At 46.1% G+C, this 21,542-nt stretch overlaps 3 protein-coding genes across 3 annotated transcripts in view; 2 read left to right on the forward strand and 1 right to left on the reverse strand.

Annotated features, from left to right (window-relative positions):
* Window positions 1-1,146: 1,146 nt before the first annotated feature.
* Window positions 1,147-2,688, forward strand: LOC131281604 (peroxisomal targeting signal 2 receptor). Its single transcript, XM_058310946.1, has 4 exons — window positions 1,147-1,347; window positions 1,783-2,175; window positions 2,248-2,450; window positions 2,520-2,688. Exons 1-4 carry the CDS (start codon window positions 1,147-1,149, stop codon window positions 2,686-2,688), a joined length of 966 nt encoding a protein of 321 aa, XP_058166929.1.
* Window positions 2,689-3,725: 1,037 nt separating this feature from the next.
* Window positions 3,726-21,542, forward strand: part of LOC131294306 (HIV Tat-specific factor 1 homolog) — a 51,797-nt gene continuing 33,980 nt past the window's right edge. Inside the window, exons 1-2 of the mRNA XM_058322356.1 lie at window positions 3,726-3,975; window positions 12,831-14,030. Of these exons, the coding sequence (XP_058178339.1) occupies window positions 12,849-14,030 (1,182 nt within the window). The 5' untranslated portion in view covers window positions 3,726-3,975; window positions 12,831-12,848. The remainder of the gene's footprint in view (window positions 3,976-12,830; window positions 14,031-21,542) is intronic.
* Window positions 3,856-7,466, reverse strand: LOC131294317 (uncharacterized). The gene is made up of 5 exons (XM_058322367.1): window positions 7,409-7,466; window positions 7,091-7,309; window positions 5,535-5,699; window positions 4,004-5,467; window positions 3,856-3,929 (listed from the first exon to the last, which is right to left on the reverse strand). The coding sequence occupies exons 1-5, from the start codon at window positions 7,464-7,466 to the stop codon at window positions 3,856-3,858; spliced, it is 1,980 nt and encodes a 659-aa protein (XP_058178350.1).

A 21,542-nucleotide genomic window follows, 5' to 3' on the forward strand; every position in this document is an offset into this window, starting at 1 on the left:
TTTCAAAGCTGAAACTAAATTTAAATCCATGGGATTGTCACTTTGTAACTCTTGATTTCTGATCTGAATGTCCGCCATTCTGCCCTGCGTGCGCGCCGATAGTGTGCTTGAGACCAAGACAAACCGAATTCCGCCGCGCGGGGCAACACCAAGACGTTGATGACGATGACGACGACGACGACGATTCGCGGTCGTCTTACGGAGATCTCCCTCTTTCGGAGCCCCTTTGCACCCCTTCGGCGTACGACGATTACGTGCTCGCGTATCGTCCGCGGGGTTCGCGCGATGGAATTGCCCTCTTCGCACTCGCGCGCGCTTCGGCAGGCAGTAGTTCTTTCTTGCCCGGTTTTTTGGTGGTTGTTTAATAAATAATGAAATCTTTTTCTCCCGCCCGAGACGCGGGCGCCGCGAGAGTGGGTTGCTTCTTCACGACGCGGTCGACAGTTTCCGTCAACGCACTTCCTACGGCGGTCGTGTCGTGAGCCGTGCGTTGGTATCTCGCTCACACTCGGGTAGCTGGTGTTTTTCCTTTTGTCGGTTACAACAAGCAGTCGGTGTTCGATTTTCCTTCCCAATCGAACGGAGGAGCCTGATCGCAAGCGATTGACCGTGAACGCCGCCAAAACCGACACCGACCGGATCATGGTGCCGCGGTTTTAGTCCAGCCAATTACAGGCAACCAACAACATAATCCTACCACCTAATCTCCTTCCATCCTACCGTCGGGATCTAAGACGGTGGGTGGGTTCGTGTGTGTGTTTGTGTGTGCGTGTGGGTGCGCGCGTTATCAAAGGCAAGGTTGTATGGGAAAGCCTTCCGCGAAGCGCGAAAAGAAATAACATTCCACCAATCATCCGGACAGTGTGGCGATGTGTGGCGTAAATGGCCGTTGTTTAAGATAGTCGGTAGCCGTGTGGTGCACAAGTAAGGCACAGTTTCTTTCGAAACGCCCTCCCTCGCCGTTCCGGGAGCCGGCGATTCCTTCGCGACGGTCACGCAAAATGGCCCCAAGGGGGCACGCATAATTTTAGGTCAACGGAATGTTGATATCGCTAAACGGTTTAACCTAATTTATTTCGTTTCGTCGTATCGGCACATCTTTCCCGCCCCGCGCCCGCCCCACCCACCCAACGGAATTCAGGAACGATGTCCACGTTTTTCACCACCAACCGGCACGGGTACAGTGTGCGGTTCTCGCCGTTCAATCCGGATCAGTTCGTGGTAGCGTCGAGCCAGTTCTATGGCCTGGCCGGCGGCGGCACACTCTACTTCCTCGAGCTGACACCGGACGGGTGCGGTATCGTCGAGAAGCGGACCCATCACTGGACGGACGGACTGTTCGATGTGGTAAGTATCGTGACGCTTGTTTAATCGGCGTAATTTACGTTATCGTAAACAGAAGGGGAACGGCGCTGTGCAGCGTAATCTTTTGCGCACACGAGCCCCGAGCTGAGAGGCACAAACAAGGCCAATCTTCTAAGGTGGCCAAGATAAGATGAATTGTACACTAGCAGACTAGCAGCAATTTCAGAATAGTTACCGTCTCTATTTCTTTTTTATTCAATCATTTTACTAAGGAACTGATATACTTTGTAGGAATCATTTGGATCTTCAGTATTTAAAATTCAACTTAAGAAAACATCTAATTTGTTTGAATTATTCTCTAACCATTTATTTGTAAAAATCGTCTTAAATTTTATAATTTGGCCAACGATCCTAAGCCTTACAAAAATTTGAACGAATTGAAGAAGTTCTAACTCAACATCTCTTTTTCGTTTGCAGACATGGTCCGAATCAAACCCTGAGATCATCGTGTCCGGCTCCGGAGACGGTAGTGTTCAGCTGTGGAACACCAACCTGTCGAGCAACAATGGGCCACCGTCGATGGTGTACCGGGAGCATAAGAAGGAGATCTACAGCGTGGACTGGAGCAAGGTTCCGTACGAGCAGCTCTTCATCAGCGCCAGCTGGGACAGCACGGTCAAGATCTGGGACCCGATCCGGAACAACTCGCTCAGCACGTACATCGGCCACACGCAGTTGGTGTACAATGCGGTGTTTGCGGCGCACATCCCCAACACCTTCGCCAGCGTCAGCGGCGATGGATATCTGAAGATTTGGGACATTCTCTGCTACGATCTGCCGATCGCTAGTATCAAGGCTCACGATGGAGAGGTAAGTCTTGAATCACGATGCCCATTTTCTGGACACTTTCCTGATGCAGAAGTATATTATTTTCCATTTTAGGTTCTGACGGTCGATTGGTGTAAGCACGATTCCAACATTCTTGCAACCGGTGCCTCGGATGGGCTGATTCGCATTTGGGACCTGAGAAACTTTGGTGTTCCGATCACGGAGCTGAAGGGCAACGAGTTTGCCGTAAGAAAAGTACAATTCTCCCCGCACAACCTGTCCGTTTTGGCCAGCGTGGGGTATGATTTTACCACCAGGTACGTTTCATCAGTCGTTATTACAATGTCTTATTTTCTCATACTAAATTTTCGAACCTTCTCTTGCAGGATATGGGATTTCAAGAAAAGCAACGAAGCCATCGAAACGATCAAACATCATTCGGAGTTTACATACGGTCTGGATTGGAATAGGCGCCGTCGGAACCAGCTCGCCGACTGCGGCTGGGACTCCCTGGTGCACGTTTTCAAACCGGATTGCCTTTCGGATAAGATATAGATGGCTTACTAAATGCATGGTACTATGTCGTGTTGCTGTAAGAGTTCCTTAGGCTTTCGAACGAGGCGACGTTTTATGTATCCCCAGAACGCAGCCCCATCACCAACAAGGGCAGCCGTTTCCGCCACAGAGAAATGAACCCGAGCGGTCAAAATTACTTTTCGGCAGAAGGGAAGTTAAAATTGTGATTTAGGTAATAAGTAGTCTAAACAGTGCTCCCCGCGCTAGTGGTTTCCGGTAAGGAAAACGGGCACATTTGAAAATAAGCTATTTGTACAGTCAGGGGTGGATGGTAAAAAAAGGCTCAGCACTGCTCAGTTTGGTGCATTATTCGATTGGGTGGTGTGGAATTTATATTTCGATGTATAGTTCAAATCAAAAACTGTTTGTGGATACGAAATCTATACTCACTCGCGTGGCATTGAAATTACTAGATTTACTGGCGTGGGCCTCCGGGAGTGGTGGAAGATTAATGGTAGTTTATATTAAACTTTAACTGTTTATACTATTATTTATTTACCTTCGTTGCGGAGTACAATAATGAGTTGTTTCAATGTGTTTCTTTTTGTTTGTTATCAAACACGCATGGGTTTACTGGATTCAGGTAGCAGAGTTTGGTATTTTCTACGATTGTTTAGATTTTGACCAATTTTGAAATTAAATTTTACGGAATGATAGATGAAATTGTGGACATAAAAATCGTGAAATATATGAATATGTGTCATGAAATCATTACTGGCTTTTTTCTTTGGGGGTAAAAATATATACAAAAATTAGACAAAGTTCAAAAGAACATAACAGTTTTTCACGTGTTCCACGAGAATGTCATCCACGGGACCAATAAAGTCAAATCTTCATCGCATGAACTCAGCCATTTGGGAACATACGTACGCAGCCAATACGTAAGAAACGTCAAAAACATCAGTTTCAGATGTTTGTAAACAGTCGTGATGCCGGTAGGAATGTTCAATTCAACGAATAAAAGCGGAAGAAAAGTACTTTCGTTTAAATGCAAAGTGTGAAGTGAAAGCTTTTGTACAAAGTGTTCCAATTATAAATCGTTTCTCATTCCATTCAAATAGTAGGACTCCATTTGCAAGAGAACGGTGTGGTTTTTGAGGTGATTTATTTCATGTTTACAGTATTCAAAACCTAGAGCAAGTGAAACTACATTATTGTGCATACTTTGGAGGCTCGGTCCTCCGCCTGGATCATCTGATCGTTTTTGGAGTATTTGACGTCTGGAAAGGAATCAGAAACAGAAGCCGTCATTAAAATCGAATCAAGGTAAATCAACTCTTCCGGCCGAACTCACCGTCGTCCAGAACGACCCCCGGATTCTTGCAGGAAACATCCATACTTTTCGACTTCAGCTCCTTGAAGAATTTTCTCATCCTGTCGCTGGACTTCGTGCTCCCAAGGCTACCGTTAAGTTTACTCCCGAGGCTGTGCTTCCGGGTGTCGTCGCTGTGGTTATTGTTGTTGCTGTCGTTTTTCATGCCATTTTTATTCTGTTTGTTGTAGGCCTCTTCCGCTTTCTCTGCCGCTTCCTCTTCGTCGTTGAAGGTGGACTGGGACGAAATGCTATCGTTATCATCGTCACTGTAGTCGATCAGCTGACTGATGTTGGGCGTGTGCGTTTTCCTGGGGATAATTTCGTTGTGCGCCGAGAAGCGATCCGTTTCATCTTCTTCGGACGGTTTTAGGTGATGGCGACTCTTGTGCTTCCCGTTTGGCGTGCGGCTTCTCGTTATATCCATGCCGTCGTTGATAAAGCGCACCTCTGAATCTGCTCCTGTTTCGATTGTGATCGATTCGTCCTTGGAGATCTCCCGTTCGACGTGCTCCCGGCGAAGGCGTCGTTTTTCGTTGCGCAAGAACTCCTGTGCCATCTGAGCGTCGGCTTGCAGGTCGGTAGGAATCGGAGTGCCATTGCGAAGCAGCTCCAGTGCACGCGTTACGTCCAACCGTTCCGCTGCGGGGAAAGCCAACACGAGGGAATGTTCGGTGCCGCTGGCGATGTCGGTAACGTTGAAGTTTTTAAATTTACTCAACTCCTTGAAGTGTTCCGACGCCGTGAACGGACAGTCATCGTCGTACGTCGTCAGCAGTCGACCCCGACTGGTGACGAAAGAAATGCAATCATTTGCCGATGCCATTTTGGTGACATATTCATCCTCACCCAACAAACCGGCAAGGTTTTCAAACGGCTCGAACCGCAAGTCGTCTACCTTCGGAACTCGCGTGGAACGAAACACTTGATGGTTTTCGAGCAGCAAGTAGATGCAGTCCCAGCCAGTAATCTCGCCCGCTTTCACCTTCGCCGGGAGCATCACATTCGACAGTGGCTTGAGCACGGGAATGGTTATCTTTTGAAATTTCCCCACCAGAAACAGCTCGTTCGTTGTGGTCACGAAGAGCGAACAATAGTTGCCACAAAGCACCCGCTCTACGGTTCCCTCGATGGCGATTCGATCCGGCCGGGAGAGTATCTTCAGCGAATCCACTCCACCGAGCTGCTGGTGGCTGTTGTATCCCCAGCCATAACAAACGCCGCTGGAACTGAGCAGGATAAAGTGGTTGAAACCAGCGACGGCTTCCGTGAAACGTTCGCCCTCTTCTTGAAGACAATCGTTGAATTCACGTAGCTCCACTGGGAACGGTGTGAACTCGCTGTTGTCGGTGGGATTTTTATGCAACGTTGTTGCCTCCAGCAATGAGGTCACCTTCGCGTTGAACGGGAAAATACTTTTTCCAGTGTAGAAAACTTTTCCCGTCTCTGAAGGGCGGAGGAAAAATAACATTGTTGATTAGTTGTGTTATAAATTAAAATATTTACAAAATACCTGTAAGGATCACGCAGAAGCCATTTCCTCCGAAGCAAAATGATTGCACTCTTTCTCTCGATCGCTTGAGCGAACGCACGCAGGAAGGTTTATGGATGGTGTCCGTGTTTCCCAGTCCAAGCTGCCCATGCTGGCTGTATCCCCATACAAACAGTCGTCCAGATTCTGAAACAAAGAAAGAATCGAGTGAGAACAACAAAACGTCCCGATGATTAATAACTTCCAACACCAGGTTAAGAACAGCACCACGCGATGTCGGAAATATCGAGAGATTCTTGTTCGTCTGGATGACTTTAAGTGACGGAAGAGACGCCAAAGCAATGTCTAGATACGGACCACGGGAGAAATTTCGAAAACAAGCCATTCGAGGGCCTCTGTAAGTGGACAAATATTTTTCCTACCTACGTCCTAATCGCAAGATTGCGTGCATCGTTGACATTTGGCCGCCCGGGAAAGGAAAAGCTCGTGTCGCACCGACTTCTCGTGACTGTGAATTTTCACTGGTTAATTAATCGGCGTGAGAATTGGAAAAAAATTGGACTGGAATTTTCCACACATACCATAAATCCATAAAGTGATTCAGGTGATAGCAACAGAGACTAATGTAGCATGCACATTTGCCTTTTTGCGATAGATATATGGACACAATTAAAGCTGTACTAGCGGGTGGACACACTAATCGCCTCGTTCGGCACGTGCAGGGTTTCGTGCAGCAGGTCACTCGTCTATTCGTTCTTTTCTTTGTCGTCGGCAAGATTTCAGTCCACGGCTTTGGGAAGGAACAAATGATTTCATTATCCTCGCGGTGAATAGACCACGCAAAGATGGCAAAGAATCTTGTGCCCAGTGGGTGGTTTCTTAGTCAAGTTCATGAACGTTCCTAATTGGTCGGTAAAGGTCAACTTCGCGTGGTGCGGATACATTTTCTTTTCGTTGTTTCTTGACGGCAAATAAACCTGAAGAAAGTGGACCAGTTTGTACTTGACACCAATGATTTTATGGTGAAGGAAACTGCGGGCGATGTTGATTATTTGGTTGAAACATTTTCGATTTAGAATTGTGTATCAAGCTTATCCGAATTTGATTTTGTTTAATATTAATTCTTGACTTTTATTGAACGTTTGACTAACTTAGGGAAATAATGAAAAACATCTAAGTAGAGGGAGAATATATTAATAGTCAAGTGCCCTGGATGTGGAAATGCTTTATCATTGTTTTGATGAGTTGCTAAAAAGGGCCTGAACAATTAATTTACTTCCTGGTTTTGATAACAATGGACAACATGAGCATCAATTTGTTTCGCTTTTCTGCAACATAACAGTTCCTTGGTAAACGTATTTTATTCCATTCAACAAAGCCCTTCCGAGTTTGATGAGGTTTCCGAATTTCCCTTTTGTTTGAGAGTGCTCACGAGAAAACTATTTCAATGAACCTAGAATAATTGCGTTTTCATTTCTTCTTTCCCTCAGGAATCCCCTTGGTGGGTAAATATCACTGTCGGAACTCTATTCGACAGTTAATTTGTTTGCAGCACACTTTAAATACAGCATACTTACCGCAAACGACGCCACTCTGTTTGTGGCCGCACACAATTTTCACGATCGGATCATTCTTGACGAAGAAGTAGCTCTGCTGGCGCGTCGGAAGCTTTCGTCGTGCACCATCATTTCCGGGCGGTTCTGGGGTTCTGCTTACGTTCGGCACGGGTGTCGTTTGTTCCTTGATGGTGTCATCGTAGAGGTACGATTTACCCAAAGTGAACACCGCTCCCGTGTCTAGTTGGAGGCGAAAGGAACAGACGAGAAAAACGGTAGAAGTATAAAGGACGTTGCATTAAATATTTTAGTAGAACACATTTTGAGTATTAAAGCTACCTGGAACTTCTATTTCCACGTGCATTTCACTTCCGTTTTGGTCCGTTGTATTGCACATTTTTGTTGTTTGCGGTCTACCGAAGGGATTGGCAATCAACAGAATGCATTCGCCGTGTTCTACTTTTTAATCCTTAAAGCACTGCACTTCACTTTATTACTTTTTTGATTTTCAAGTTTCCACACTTCCGTCTTTTTACAGAAAATAATATCAGAAATCCCTTAAGTAGCGCTGATTTCCCACTGAAACCTCCGTCACTTTCCGGGCACGATTGGCGCACTTTTCCAGCGTTCAGTTCTACTGCTACCTTTTTTACGAAATACTCTTCTGTGGGTGTATCCTTGCGCCGTCCAGCCGTGTGCTTTCGCTGGTATGCCTTTGGTGGTCCGTTCGCAACTGAGCGCCGCTACCGTGTGAGTACGTTAGCTTTCCTGCCAACGTGGTAAGGTGGTTGCGTGGTTCACTTGTAGGTCACCCGACGCACACCAACCCCAAACAGTGACGCCAAACCAAGTAACGTGACCGCTGGGCTGTGGGAAGGATCCGTCTGTTGCGGTACTCGCCTTCCTCGTACGCTGCTTTAGTAGACCTGTGGTCGAAGGTGAAAACATGAATGATACACTCTACTTGCCTCCTAGTCGACACCCTCACTCCTTCTGTGGGTGGTGGTGGCCAACAACAAAGGAAACAAAAAGTGGTTGAGCTTAAATTCTAATGGGAAAAACAAGTAGATGGTGTGTTGGGAACCAACGGACCAGGGATGTCCTTTAATTCGGTGGGAAGTTTCGAGCGGTATGCATGTCGCGTAATATGTGGGTCGATGGCGGGTTTTATTGATTGTCTAATAATTGAGGTATAGCTTTGACGCGTTGCTGGTGGCCGAGTATGAATGATTCATTAGGGATACTCTGCTTTTCGTTGGCGCCATAAGGGTGGCGTGGACTCCTCGGTGTCGCACTATTAGCGATGGACGATAGATTACCGTTAGTTTTTTCGTGCAATAAACAGTTGTCATGTATGTTGGATGCGTAATAGTTGATTGTGCCAAGTATTGGAATAGGTTTTTATCGGTTCAGTGTAGCCTTGGTATAAAAATTCTTACGTAAAGAACTATTCTTTAAATTTTGTTCACAGTTTGGTAGTATGGCGCAACACGTATGGGTGGAAAAATGTTATTAATTACGTATTTTTCCATACCCTACCCAAACATGATTTAACAAAGGATAATGTAAAAGTATTTTGTAAATAATACAACACATGCTCGTAGCATGTTGCATATGCACACTTCACCGAGGCATATCACAACACATTAGCGTAGTTGACAATCAAGTTGCCATGGAGAACCGCTACTACTGCTCGTTTATTCAACATGTATTCCATAGTGCCAGTGCTATCCTTCGGTTGCACCGGCGCCGGTCGTGAAAAGCGTATACGGCAACCTCGACAGGAAATCTTCCCACATTCCACCGTTCCGTTCCGGTGCAACTTGCGCCGACCAAACAGGACATGCAGGAGGCTACCGTCATCGATTTTTATTCGCCCGTAAAGAGGTAAAGTTGAAAGAACTACAGTGTCCAGTCTATTGACCCCCGGGCGCCGGGCGTGTGTTTGTCCCACAAAATAGGCCAACTCGAATAATGCTCGTCCCTTCCCAGCAAAAGTGTCACAAAACCCCGATCGAACGTGTGCCCATTAATCGGGGGGAAAAGTGGAGTAATTTTAGCCAGAAAAGGAATGAGAATGTCTATCGAGAAAGGGGGCCTTAATTCGACTTCTCTTCATCAACATATTTATATCGACATCCTCCTGCGGGTCGATGAAAGGCAGTAGTGTTCGGGCCACCGGTTTCCTACCGGCTTTGATGCACTGGTTTGTCGCTCGATTCCGATCAGATTGTAGTTCCTTTTTTTCTTCTTGAAATACACAGCCTTTACTACTTTTCTCCGTAGAGGCGAAGAGTTATCTAGAGCACCAAAGCTATTTTATTCATCGATCCTCACCGATATTATACCATGAATATTCAACAATCACAAAACGGGATAACGAGCTCCATTTCCTTCATTCCGTTGCACTCGATGTCCCGCCAGAGGAGGGCAGAAGGGCACATTTATATTCATCCTCATTTCTCGTCCTTCCCACGATAGACTAATTGCAGCTTCTCATTAGCGATCCGGTTGCGACGATGGAACTCATCGGAAACGCCCCACGGGAGAATGCTCTGCAGTCAACGAGACAGTATCGGAATGTTTCACCGACGGCACGACGCCCGGATTGAAATCCTTGAACTTGCACTGCTTGCACCGAACGGACGAGTCACACTGAAGCAAAGCTGGCACGCTAAGGACCACCATTTCTCGGCAACGGCTAAAGGATACCCGGCGCCGTTTCCAAAACAAAACCGTTTGACTGTTTGTTGCATAGTTGCATGTTTGCTGGTTTTAGAAAAAAAAAATGGAATAAGTGAAAGAGAGTCAGGAGAGTTGCTTGAGGAGTTGAACCTCCTGCAAAAGGGATGTCTTCCCTGGAGTTGTACGAGGGAACATTCCCACACTAACACCTGCAACGGTGTCGTGCGCGTGAAACAATTTAAAGTGCTCAAAGGAGTCGGTTCGGCGGTAAATTTATATGCTTCTTGGCGCATGGCTAAAGGAATTGTTTACGGAAAGCCCGTTACTATCAAGGCGCCGTTCAATAAGTACTGACTCGTCTATTACTCCTCCAGTGAACCGGTTGGCAAACAACCAACAGCATTACCATGGTAATGTTGGAAAATTGTTGGTGTCGTACGTGTGAAGGAATTTCTGCACTTGGACCCAGGAATGCGCCCATATTTTGTTTACAAATATTCGTAACGCTTCCACATTTCCGAGGTTGTTGTTTACTTAGTACCATACGGGAAAGTTGGAGGGTTTAGAAGTAATTTGCCCGATGGCAAATCCACCCATGCATTCACACTCATATGGAGCCTTTATTCATAGTCCTTCGTTTATTGTTGTTTAATTACTCTTTCGAAACATTTCCTATTTATGATCATCTCGTTGCGCGCTCGCATTGGCCTTAAATATTAACTACACCCGACTGGGCACGTTCGGATAACACCCGAATGTAGTTCCAACCTGACCTAACAACCGCACCGTATTTTCGGTCGTCGGAAAAACTGACACCGGGACTTGCCTCCCTAGTAGTGGAGTGCAGTGGAGCCGGCGGGTATCGCACTCCACTCTAAAATGCATGAAATAGTGTGCAATAATCACCAATTCATGGGTAGCCAGGAGCACCAGTACCGAACCCGTTCTCCCGGGAGGCGTCGGGGGGGAGGCAAAGAATAATCCATGAACATGCCAATTGGACTTGTTTTTTTTCTCAACACAGCGCCAACCCATTTTGTGCCACCGAACGACGAAAGTGGGGTGGCTTTTTCATCAAAACGAAGCCCTAATATGGCTGACGGTGGATGGTTTGTGTGAGTGTGTGATGGAAATGCATAATTTAACCATCCGTGGGCAGCGGCGAGGATGCATTGGAGAGGGCAGCATAAATATGCCCAGAATTGGAGCTACTGGAAATAAAACTTACCCATCAGTTAGTGGTATGCTCTCGGGGAGTAGTTGCCCATCGTTGGTCGGTGGGAACCGGTCAATGATCGGTAGCATGAAATATTGAAAGCCTGTACTTTATGAACGTTACCCCGAGAAAATAGTGCAGAAAAGAAGCGTGCCAGTAAATGTCACGATTGATTGTGTGTCGCAGGTGACTCTCATGCTTATTATTCCCATAATTGAGATACATCATAGATAATAATAAGTGTACGTCCAATGCTACTTTAACAGTCGGAAGCAACTGATGGAATATTTTTCCAAAAAGAGCAATTTTCACTGCATAGTGATAGAAATTAGAAGACTTTTTAATGATCACCGTAACTGGAAAACTTTATGATGCGAATAGTTGATATCTTTTCTTATATCTAATGAGTAACATACGATAGATATTTTAGACATTTGAAGTTATGTTTTACTCATCTTAAAATATTATTAAAAGTTAAAAAACAGAATATTGAAAGCTATTTCTCTGTTTTATGTGTTGCTAATTATGGTAGTTGCTATCTATTTTAGCGACACGGCAGTAATCACCTACATGCGAAACCTATATTTTCTATCCTCCACCGGTAATTTAGAAATTTTTCGAACCATTAAGGAACGTTCATGCTTAATGAAATGCCCTTTCCATTTTTTATCAGCACTAAAGTTTCTCCTACTCCTGGCAAAACGAAAACCTCGAATCAACGCAAAGCTTGTTTCCGTGTTTCGATGTAATGTTATTTTCCGCTGCCAGCCGTACTGGTGTAAATAAACCAGTTAAAAAGAACGCTACCATCGTGTCAATTACTCCGTAAAATGGTCCAATCCTGGCGCTACCGCAATTTGAATAGTAAATGTTCCCGTCGGTGGTGGGAAGCGAGCAAAAATGGTGAATTTATTATTCAGGATCGTGATTTTTTCGTGAGCTCCAGCAGCTTGGCACTAGTGCAAATTACTTTTCACTTCACTCTAGTGTTTTTTCCCCCTCGACGTACGGTGTGGGTTCATCGTGGGAACTAAATCCTGCCGGAAGGGACGTCGCTGTGACGTATTCGTCGGTGGTGTGACCTCTAGGGGCCTAAATTTGCTGCAGGTGGAAAATAGTCCATCTCGGAAGCCGGCCAATTAACCCTCACCTAGATTAGTGGCGGCGTGGGTCGTGACGAATCGATCGACTCCACGGACGGACCGACGGTGGACTGTGAGCCCTGGAGAGGTTGTTGGGCTCGGATAGTAGTATATTTTCCCTGTTCCATTCATGCGAAATCTGGTGGAATTAATACGACTTAATTTGTTTTCGCCTACGGCAGGGGGTAGAAATGTTCAACCCGTGATAAGAGCGACCTATCGTTCCTAAAGGGTGGTAAAAATCGCGAACCTGAAAACGATGGGGTGGTTCTGGACCACGAGTTGTTGGTTGTGCTTGGAAAGCGTGAAATGCACGAAATTTTCCCATCAACCTTGCCCTTCTTTTTGTGCCAACGTCGGCGTTTTGGCTGGAACCGCGACGAGTTTTGGGTAACCTTGTCCCTAATCGGAGGAGCGCACTGGTGACCGCAATTGGGGTTGGCCAATAGAGGGGTAAGGATTAACAATTTTTGAGGCATAGATTTTCAGTGTCAGACACTTTTCTGGTGGGTCAGTTTGGGAATTTATAACATATTTATGCTGCATATATATGCTGTTCCATTTAGTTCTACTTTTTGTAAATAAGTAATATTATTTTGTCTAACATTGTATTATGTTAGCATCGCCAATAGTATCAACCCTACACCTCCAGTAGATAAACGTATTTGATGGTCGATTTTTATTTATTGTTCTTCTTCCTTTTTTCCTCATCCGGCAGCAACTCAAACTTCAAACCATGTCCGACAGCGGCGACAGTGGCCCGCCGTCATCGGTGAACGTCAGCAGTGCATTAGCAGCGATGAGCAGCGCCGAGTCCGCATCGAGCGTCCTTATGCTGACCGATTCAGAGAACGCCAACAACGAAAACCGAGCGATTGAGATGGAGGCAAATTCGTCCGGTGGTGGCGAAGAAACGCCTGCTGCGACCAGTGAAACAGTGGAAAGTGTGTCGGGAAGTGTAGAGCAAAGTGATCGATCCGAAGGAGATGACTCTAAACAGGGTGAAGTTACCGGAGAGAAGGAGGAGAAGGAAAGCGGAGATGTAAAGGCAGAAGTCAGTGGTGAGCCGGTAAAGAGTGGACAGGATCAGTACGCGGAGCATGTCACGTACAACGCGGCTGGGGAAGCGATATACACCGATCCGGCCACCAAGTATCAGTACCGGTGGTGTAAGGAGAAAAACGAATGGACTCCCCTGGCGACTGCCACGGAGCCGGATGGTTCGGGTGGGACCGCTTCGGAAAATCCATACGAAAACGAACACTACCGATGGTGCCATGAGAAGAAGGAATGGATACCGAAGCAGCAGAACGCCACCGAGACGGAGTTCTACCGGTGGGACGCAGCGACCGGGAAGTGGATCCCGAAGGAGCAACCCACACCCGCCGGCGGTAACGACCCGGATCGGGACTATGGCTACGAGGACGGTGTACATACATACCGAGACAAGGACGGGGCCGTGTACTTCTGGGACACCGAGCGAAAGGCCTGGTTCCCCAAGGTCGACGACGACTTTATGGCAATCTATCAGTTAAACTACGGGTTCATAGACAATACTTCCGGTCCGACTACGGCCAGTGCTCCGAAGGTGGTGGATGTGGCACCACCGATTCCGCCGCGAACCGACGATGATGATGGCAGCATCAGCGACGAACAGGACGATGCGCAGAAACAACCGAAAGGAAAGAAGCGAAAAGCACCGCCGGAACCGCCGAAGTGGTTCGAGCTGGCGCCGGAACATAACACAAAGGTGTACGTTTCGAACCTGCCGACCGATGTCACCGAGGAGGAGTTCGGTGAACTGATGTCCAAATGTGGCATGGTGATGAAGGACCCGAAAACGCACAAACTCAAGCTGAAACTGTACCGCGACAGTGATGGCCAGTTGAAAGGTGACGGCTTGTGTCATTACATCAAGGTAAGTGACCAAAAGAATCACCATTCATGATTGTTCTTATGCTCATTAATAACTGAATATTTCCTTAAATATTATTTTATTTTTCATTCATGTTGAATCCATGTTTTGATTCAAGTGGCATTACTTTAACGAATGGCAGTTTTAATATTTTCAATTCCAATTCCATTTTAATTCGCTAAAGGAATTGTTGGGGTTTAAAAGATGCCACAAAATGAAAAGGGACTGTCATCTCTTTGATTTTTTAAATATAAATTCATTATTGTTCGTTCCGAAAAAGTCATTTGAATGGAATATTCTTTCATATTGTGCTTCCATATATAACTTTTGCAAAATTAAACTTTTAGAAAAAATGCTTTTTTTAGACTTTTTCATCTTTAGTTTTCTTCTCAATATTTATGTCTGTTTAAAAATATGCTGATATAGGTTTTACCTTATAGTTTTCAAAAGTTCAATTGCTGTAATATATTTATACTATTTCTTTCGTTGCAACACGAGGTTACTTACCCGCTGGTGTCGATTATTTAATCCCCGCCAAAAAAAAACCCGTCGGTCAAGTAATACTTTATTTTAAACAGGAGGATGCTTTTTGTAAAACAATGCTATGGTGCGTCCAACGTCCTAGCTCTTTCCGTGGTGTATTGGATAAAAATTCAATGATTAAAGGGTCCTAAAACTGGTTGTTCCGTTCACTTTCTTCCATCCGCTCCCAACGCAATACTATTCGTTTGAAATCGTTGTTTAACCGTCTAATTCTATCTGGACCTATCCGTTTGGTGACTCCTTAAATTTCCTTTCGCCCATAACAGGATCGATTCCCTTTCCCGTTCAGTGGAACACGCCCGTTTGCCGCGTTGGCATTCCTTCTTACGTTCACTATGTTGGTATTTTTTCTTTTAAATATAGTTTGTTTGTGTGTTGAGTTAATTTACAAATAGTTATGCCTTTGCTTTTGGCTCGACTACACGTTTGCAACTACGAAACAAACCGCTGCGCAATCTTCGTTCAAGCCCTAGTGCTTGAAGATTGATTTCCACTTATTACATGGGAGCCTGACTCGATCGCGCGTTGTAGTAGGTAGTATTAATAGTAGTAGTAATAGTATGGCAATAAGTTCTATCCGCTAATGTTAGTTTCTAATCCTGCATGATCAAGCAATCAAACATAGATTTCATTTCACCAACAGTTTCTTGTCCAAAACGGTTTCAGTTTAAATTTCCCTCCCTTTCGTTACACCCTATCGTTTGAAACATAAGTTATTCATTAATTGCTCTTATCTTCGTCCCTAGTTCATCTTCTCACTTTACTCTATTTGTTTTTAATTTGTATTTGGCTCCCATTAAAACGTTCCATTTAATTTGTTGTTTTGTTCGTGTCGAGAAAAACCTTTTTGTTCGTATTCCAATTGGTCAGTGGACACATGTTCCACACTATTGAATGATTGTTAGATGTTTTATTTTTATCTCATCTTCTGTAGCCCCTACTAACACTTTACTTTCCTTTTCTTTATTCATTTCTTTTGGTCGAATATACATCTCTACACCTTTCGCTTCAAATACTAAATTTCGCTTCGAAACATCTTAAACGTAACGTTGAATGCCTTTGACGGCAAGAGTAGGGAGCGTTGGAAGGTTTGCCGGGTCCTTGTTTGCAACAGTTTATTAAGATAGCTTACATGCTTATGCTTACAATACTAGGAGTTAGATTCTGCAGAGATAGTATTTTCGTTCAAGTGGTGTTCGTTCCGGAAACAATTTGCTCATTAGAACACAGCGTTTGTAATTGTCTGTGAGATGGTTACCATATTCATTGTGGACTGGTTGATGGTTGCAAGGTGTGGTTTAGTTTTCGGATATATTTTCCCTGCGTGTCTGCGCTCATCGCCAATTTGTTTCGATATGTATTTCGAGCGCAATTCCAGAATTGAGGTGTCTAGTTGTCGATCGTCGCTTTGCTAAGATTCACACACTGTAACTGTAATGTTGATAGGATATGAAAGTGGTTGGAAAAAAAAGGTGAAACATTGCCCTTCGCTTCGAATACATTGGCGTAGGTCTCTCAGGGGAGCCGTTTGTCGTTAGACTGCAGTTGCTTAAGGCTGGTTGGCCTCTCCCCTCCTCGGTAGGAACGGTGTTCGCGGGTTCTTGGCGTCACCTTGGCGTTATCGAGCCGACGCTCGCTCTTCTCCACCTCACTCGTGGACGACCTCGTTGTCCTGCTGCTGCTCTTTCAGTTTGCGCAGCTGCTGCTCCTTTATACGCCTCCGCCGGGCACGGTCCTGGAAGAAGAAGTCTCGCTCCTCCGGGGTCAGCTTGCTGAGTCGTTCGCGCAGTTGGTCCCGCTGGATTTTCTTCTCCTCCGGTGACATCCTATCCGCGCTGAGCCGTTTTGGTGCGCTGGTGGTACGCGGCTCATAGCTGTCCTCTTCCGTTGTGGTGGTTGGCCGGCGAGTCGTGGTGGTGGTGGTGTAGGGGTAGGTCGTGGCTGGAGCAGGCGTCGTGGTCGTCGTCGTCGTCGTTGTTGGTGGTGGTGGTGTTGGTCTAAAAGGTGGCGGAGTGTTTGGGGCGTAGTGATGAAGGGATTGCTGCATGTGTTTGGTGGTTTTTCGCGACGGTCCCGAGTACATTCCCGACTGATGGCGATGCTGGTGGGGGTACTGGTGCGGTTCGTTCACGCTCGGTACGCGCACCGGGTCACGCGGATAGCCCTTCCGACCGTTGCGTGGCGTGAAGTCCACGTTGAACCGCGATCCCGAGTATCCGTTGCGAGGCGAGTGGCCATTGTCGAGCGAGTTTTCGTTGTGCGTTTCCGGTGCGTACTGGGCCACCTGTTGCCGCCGGTACACATCGGCCGGGATGTACTCGGTTCGATTGTTGACCACCGGTTGCTGCTGATGCTTCCTGCCGCGATACGGCCTGCGGCGGTGTGAAGCGGGACGTGGCTGAATGGAGGGATTCGACTTGAACACCTGCTTCATGCTGTTATAGATTCGTACACTTCCCGGATCGCTAAAAAAAGGGAAAACAAAACATGTTCCAAGTTTGTAAGTAAAAATGTCACCCGCGCTGTCTCGTATCAAAGGACAAGTTCATTCTTACGTTCGGTTACGATTATTCGGATCGCTCACAATGTAGACCAGCTTCTCGTTCGCCTTCTGATTGGGGAAAGTCTCGTTCCAACGGCTGTACACCTGATTCCGGCTCGTCTCGGACACCAGCGGCATGCGATGCTGACAGATAAAGTTCATTTTTTGTGTGCACTCTTCGGCCGACCATCTGTTCACGTGCGCGTGTGGGGATGGGGTGGGAAAATCGATGGAAAAAGAAGTGATTAGAATATGCGCAATCATCGCAGGACGATAGGTCTAAACTCATTTCGTTAAAGCTCACTATAAACAACTCAAAAAAACTGTGTGCGCCAGAAACTAAGTACAGTACATCATAACGTGCTCCCTCCTTCCCAGGATACGCGGTTGTTTAGGGTTGGTTGTGGTTAGGTTAGTTGTAGGTGCATTATTTGTGAACTCAAACACTACAGGGATGGAGCCAGTGTTGTGTTAAAATCTATTTTTTCTAACTACCAAACAAACGATACCAAAAACAGTTCTATATGAAACCGTACTAGAGATGCATGCAAATACTTTTCAAAGTAACAAAAACAAATTTGGTTTGCTTGACTCAAATACTTGACCAAAACAAATGAAAACACTTAAAAAATCGAAGACAAACATGGAGACACACATGAATGAAGTGGCCAACAAAACTTGAATTCACATCATTTTTATGGGCCACACACACACACACACACACCGTCCAATGTACTCAACGGACGCGGACGGGTTTGGTACATGGAAGGAAGCATGAGCTGGAAGGTTGGCGGATTGGCGTTGGCTGCATGACCTCACCTGAACTTTAGATCGGCCCGTAGCAGTGCACAGTTGAACTTCAGGTCCCGGCTGCTCCTGCAAAAAATGCTCATAAGTCATTGGGCTTTTTATATTTTTGGGGGGGATAAATATCGACAGCTTATTTAAAGTGCTCTCATGAAGACGATAGATGAACAGTTTTGCATTGTCACACGGCTGCGTGGCGTTCGAGAGACCGATTTGTGTGTGGGTGCTTAAATTGGAATTAATCGTGTGTTCGTAATTACCCTGGCACCATCTGGCTGAACGATTGGTAGTCCATCTCGCGCCCATTGTGACCCCACTGCCACTTGTTCGACTTCCAGTTGTAGGTACCGCCGATCCAGAGATCCTCGTGGTCTGCACAATAGGTCGATGAACAAACATTTGGTAAGTTAGTTGAAGGTAGATAGCGAAATCAAAAAAATAAGCATTCAAGTATCGAACGAGTGTGTTGATCTTACGCTGAATTTTTTGCAGATACCGCCGAAGATGTTTGTCCTCGTACTTCATCGGCTCCGCCAGCTTGCTGTTGTGGTCCTTGCAGTCAAAGTAGGCATCGAGCCAGTTCAGCTTGTTCGGCGAGATGTAGTAGCACTCGTTGCCGATACGGCTAAACTTTGGCGGACACATCACGTACATTCGTTTGTACCGAAGGTTCGATCGAACGGGTCGGGGATGATGTTGCGGCTGCTGATGCTGATGTTGCCTTGGTTCGTCACAGTGCACCAGCAGTACCGTGGCCAGCACGCACAAAGCTGTTGAACGAGCGTTTGCAAGATGGTGAAGATCATTTATTTTCTTCATTACCTCAAAATGGTTCACAAATAACTTACCGAGCAATACTGTTCTGGAATCCATGTTCGGTGCTGTCATCAAAATTAAACTCTGTGACTCTGACCTCGTTTTGCGCTGAAGGGTTGTGTCACCCGAGCTGCTTTTACGAAACGCAAATGCACCGGGTTGGTGTACGACCACGGGTAACGTCAAAACGGAACCTAGCCAAGCAGGACAGTTTCCAGCAACTAATTGAAAGCTTAATGGCGCTCCGAAGCGACGCGTCTTGCTTTCACTTCCTTTTGTGTGTTTGTGTGTGTCAGGTCGGTGTCGTAAACGTGGAGTGAATTTAATTAAAATTATTTCACAGAAAAGAGTGGCTACTAATTTCCTTCCTTCCGCTTCGCGCCGGGGAGGTCTCCTGCGGATGTTTTAGGTGATGATGGACGGACACAAATACACGCTTTCCCAAGAGCTTGCTTATGGCAGCGGTGGTGCCCTTTACTCCTTTTTTTTCCTGTTGACCCTCTGAGCGGGAGTACTTGCGCCGGTCGTCGAAGGCCCGTCGAGGTTACTCCCGTGTTGAGTAATTACGTGAGGAGAAAAATCAACCCACGCTTTACGAGGATCAAATGCTTCAACAAGGGGGTTTTCTTCGCCGTCGCTGTCGCTTGGCCCTTCGAGGCCGGTTGAGTGGTTTTGCTTTTATCCTAGAAGCAGAAAATACAAGTGCGGATTTAATTATTGGCTTTTTGTTTAATAAAATGTTGCTTTCATAATTCAATTTAAATATCGTTCAGGTTGCTCTCGAACTGGTTTACTAACGATACCATCTTGTTGTGGATGGGGGAAAAACATCGCACCGGTGAACCACTTAACAACCCGCAAGGTATTGCCACTGTGGCAAGTTATATATTTCCCCAGAATAGGTACATCTTGCAAGACAGTGAAAGGAAGTAATAAATAATCCCGGTACTACATTACAACAGCTTCTCTCTCCCCGAACCTTTGGGAAGGTAAAGAGGTCCCTTTACTGTCATCCGGTTGCGCAAAGAATAACCCGGTGCAAAGTTGGGATGCATACACGGTGTTAAATGTTGTTCTCCGTTAGATATCTTGCCGGGTTGCAATTTTAATTGCCTGGATTATTTTGGCCGACAGAATTCTGCAGAAATGTGTACAAGTATATACCTTTTTATTGCCTTAGTCGCAGGCCTCTTGCGTGTGCGGGAAGGAAAGATTTGTTTTTCGTGTGGTTTTTTTTTTTTTGGCCAAAGGAAGGTAAGGCCCACCAGGCAGGCAACGAGAATAGGCCTCCGTGAATGAAAGCCATCACATCGCAAGCCCACACGACGCCGTTGTTCACGTCTCGGCCAAGGAAGGGGGGATGGGAAGGATTTTTTTGTTATTTATATTTATTACTTCAACATGCACGTCCTCCCCGAAGAAAGCAGAACGTGCCGCCTCAGCAGACGCCATCGGGGATGGGTAAGCAAAAGTATCATAATAACGTAAAGAGTGTATATATCTTACGAGACGTCATTCCCGAGACCTGAAGGTGCAGATATCCCCGATGACTGGAAGGCGAGTTTCTGAATCCGGTGAGTGGGTGTTATTGAGAGTTATACGTGGCAGCCAGCATCCAGCGACGGTCGGTTATCTCTGCTCATGGTTGTGGCCAGTTTATCCCGAACCATTCAGCAGAGTGCCGCACTTTTGTTGCTTTCAATGGAGTTTTGCATAAAACGCAAAGCGTAAACTCGGCTCAAATCGTACCGTGGTTTTTCCATTTGCGGTCTTCACGCTCACCGTACATCAACATTAGCGTCTGTTCTGCCGGATGCAAACTATCCCATGGTGGTGGTCTTTTCCTCGTTGGACGATGGAACGTCCTTCACTTCTCCTTGTGCGTTCATTTGCCAGCACGGCCAGCTCCACGATCCGAGAACAAAATGGGCAGCTTAGGAGCTTCATTTTCCCGGTGCATCCCGGTGTGTTCCTTCTTCGCATCGCATTTATGAATGGACCGGTGCATAAGTAGGGCTTATAATAATGGCGCTAAGCTGTCCTCTTAGGCAGACACACACACACACACCCAAAGGCACACGAAGGGAGTGAAGACTTTCTGAAGACCAATCGGAAGCTGCATCATCCAGTAGTGGGCCACTTTGGATGACGCAAGCGAGTGTACTTGTCAAGTCAAACCGCTCAAGGGTCTGGAAAAGCATTGACAATGTTAAAGGTCACGGTTTGTTTGGTGACGTACATTCCCCACACCCCCATCCCCTTCTGTTATGTCAATTCGTAGAAGTACTCTTGGCGAGGGCTTTATACGTCTTTCTTATGTCGCAGACTCACCAACTCCTCTCCCTCGAGAGTGTATCCAAACCGGCCAAGGTAAACTACTGACTGCACGCGAAAGTGGCGGGATTTTCTGCGATTTGCTGCGATCTGAATGCGGCAATGTCGTGTTCCTCCCATTCAACCCCTGCTAGCCGATTAATCCCCCCTCCCTCCGAGGACCGAGATTAAGAGCATCGTAAATCTGCATACGCAACGTATAAATCATACCGGACACGGTGCGAATGGATGGATTTTGCGAAATAAAAATTAATCTCTTCTGAAAGGTAAATAAACCAAAAAAAAGGGAAGTGAAAAAAATAGTGCCAAATAATTTTAAACTGGTAAGATCAAAGCAATTGCTTTCGACAGTCAACCGGTCGGCATTCAGTCCGCCGGAGTCCTTGCTTTGCCTCGAGCTCGAGGGTCACGAACTGAACCTTCGGGACACGACGACGAACGTTCGTGCCGTTTTATGCTTTGTCGTCTTCCTC

This window comes from Anopheles ziemanni, chromosome 2, assembly GCF_943734765.1.
Source record: "Anopheles ziemanni chromosome 2, idAnoZiCoDA_A2_x.2, whole genome shotgun sequence".
Taxonomy (NCBI): Eukaryota; Metazoa; Arthropoda; class Insecta; order Diptera; family Culicidae; genus Anopheles; species Anopheles ziemanni.